Source organism: Penaeus monodon, chromosome 24, assembly GCF_015228065.2.
Source record: "Penaeus monodon isolate SGIC_2016 chromosome 24, NSTDA_Pmon_1, whole genome shotgun sequence".
Classification (NCBI taxonomy): Eukaryota; Metazoa; Arthropoda; class Malacostraca; order Decapoda; family Penaeidae; genus Penaeus; species Penaeus monodon.
In genome coordinates, this window is record NC_051409.1 from 11,771,097 (window position 1) to 11,771,397 (window position 301).

Below are 301 nucleotides of genomic sequence, written 5' to 3' on the forward strand. Positions count from 1 at the left end.
TTACGAATACACAGTACACAAACTTATATATTTCATGGCCAGGAAATGAAAGTGTCCGTTTAAAACACAGCCTGACTTACATTCTTGTCGCGCACCCTCAGCATGAAGAAACGTCCCCGGAAGTACACTTTGGAGATCCTCGGCCTGGGAAGAAACCGCATTTATATCACTGCTTAAGTACTGCCTTATCTCTCATCTTACATATATGGCCTGTTAGTAAAAGCTACCTGTGTGCTTAAGTGCACTGTGTTTACCAGAACATATGATGCTCTTTGTTAATTGTGTTCGCTGAATTAGGAAG

The 301-nt window shown here is 41.5% G+C and overlaps 1 protein-coding gene across 1 annotated transcript in view; it reads right to left on the minus strand.

Moving 5' to 3' along the window:
• The window catches only part of LOC119588856 (band 4.1-like protein 4), a gene marked incomplete at its 5' end in the record, with an annotated part of 128,141 nt that overhangs the window by 7,696 nt on the left and 120,144 nt on the right, over window positions 1-301 (minus strand). Inside the window, 1 exon segment of the mRNA XM_037937494.1 lies at window positions 81-144. Coding sequence (XP_037793422.1) covers window positions 81-144 — 64 coding nt within the window.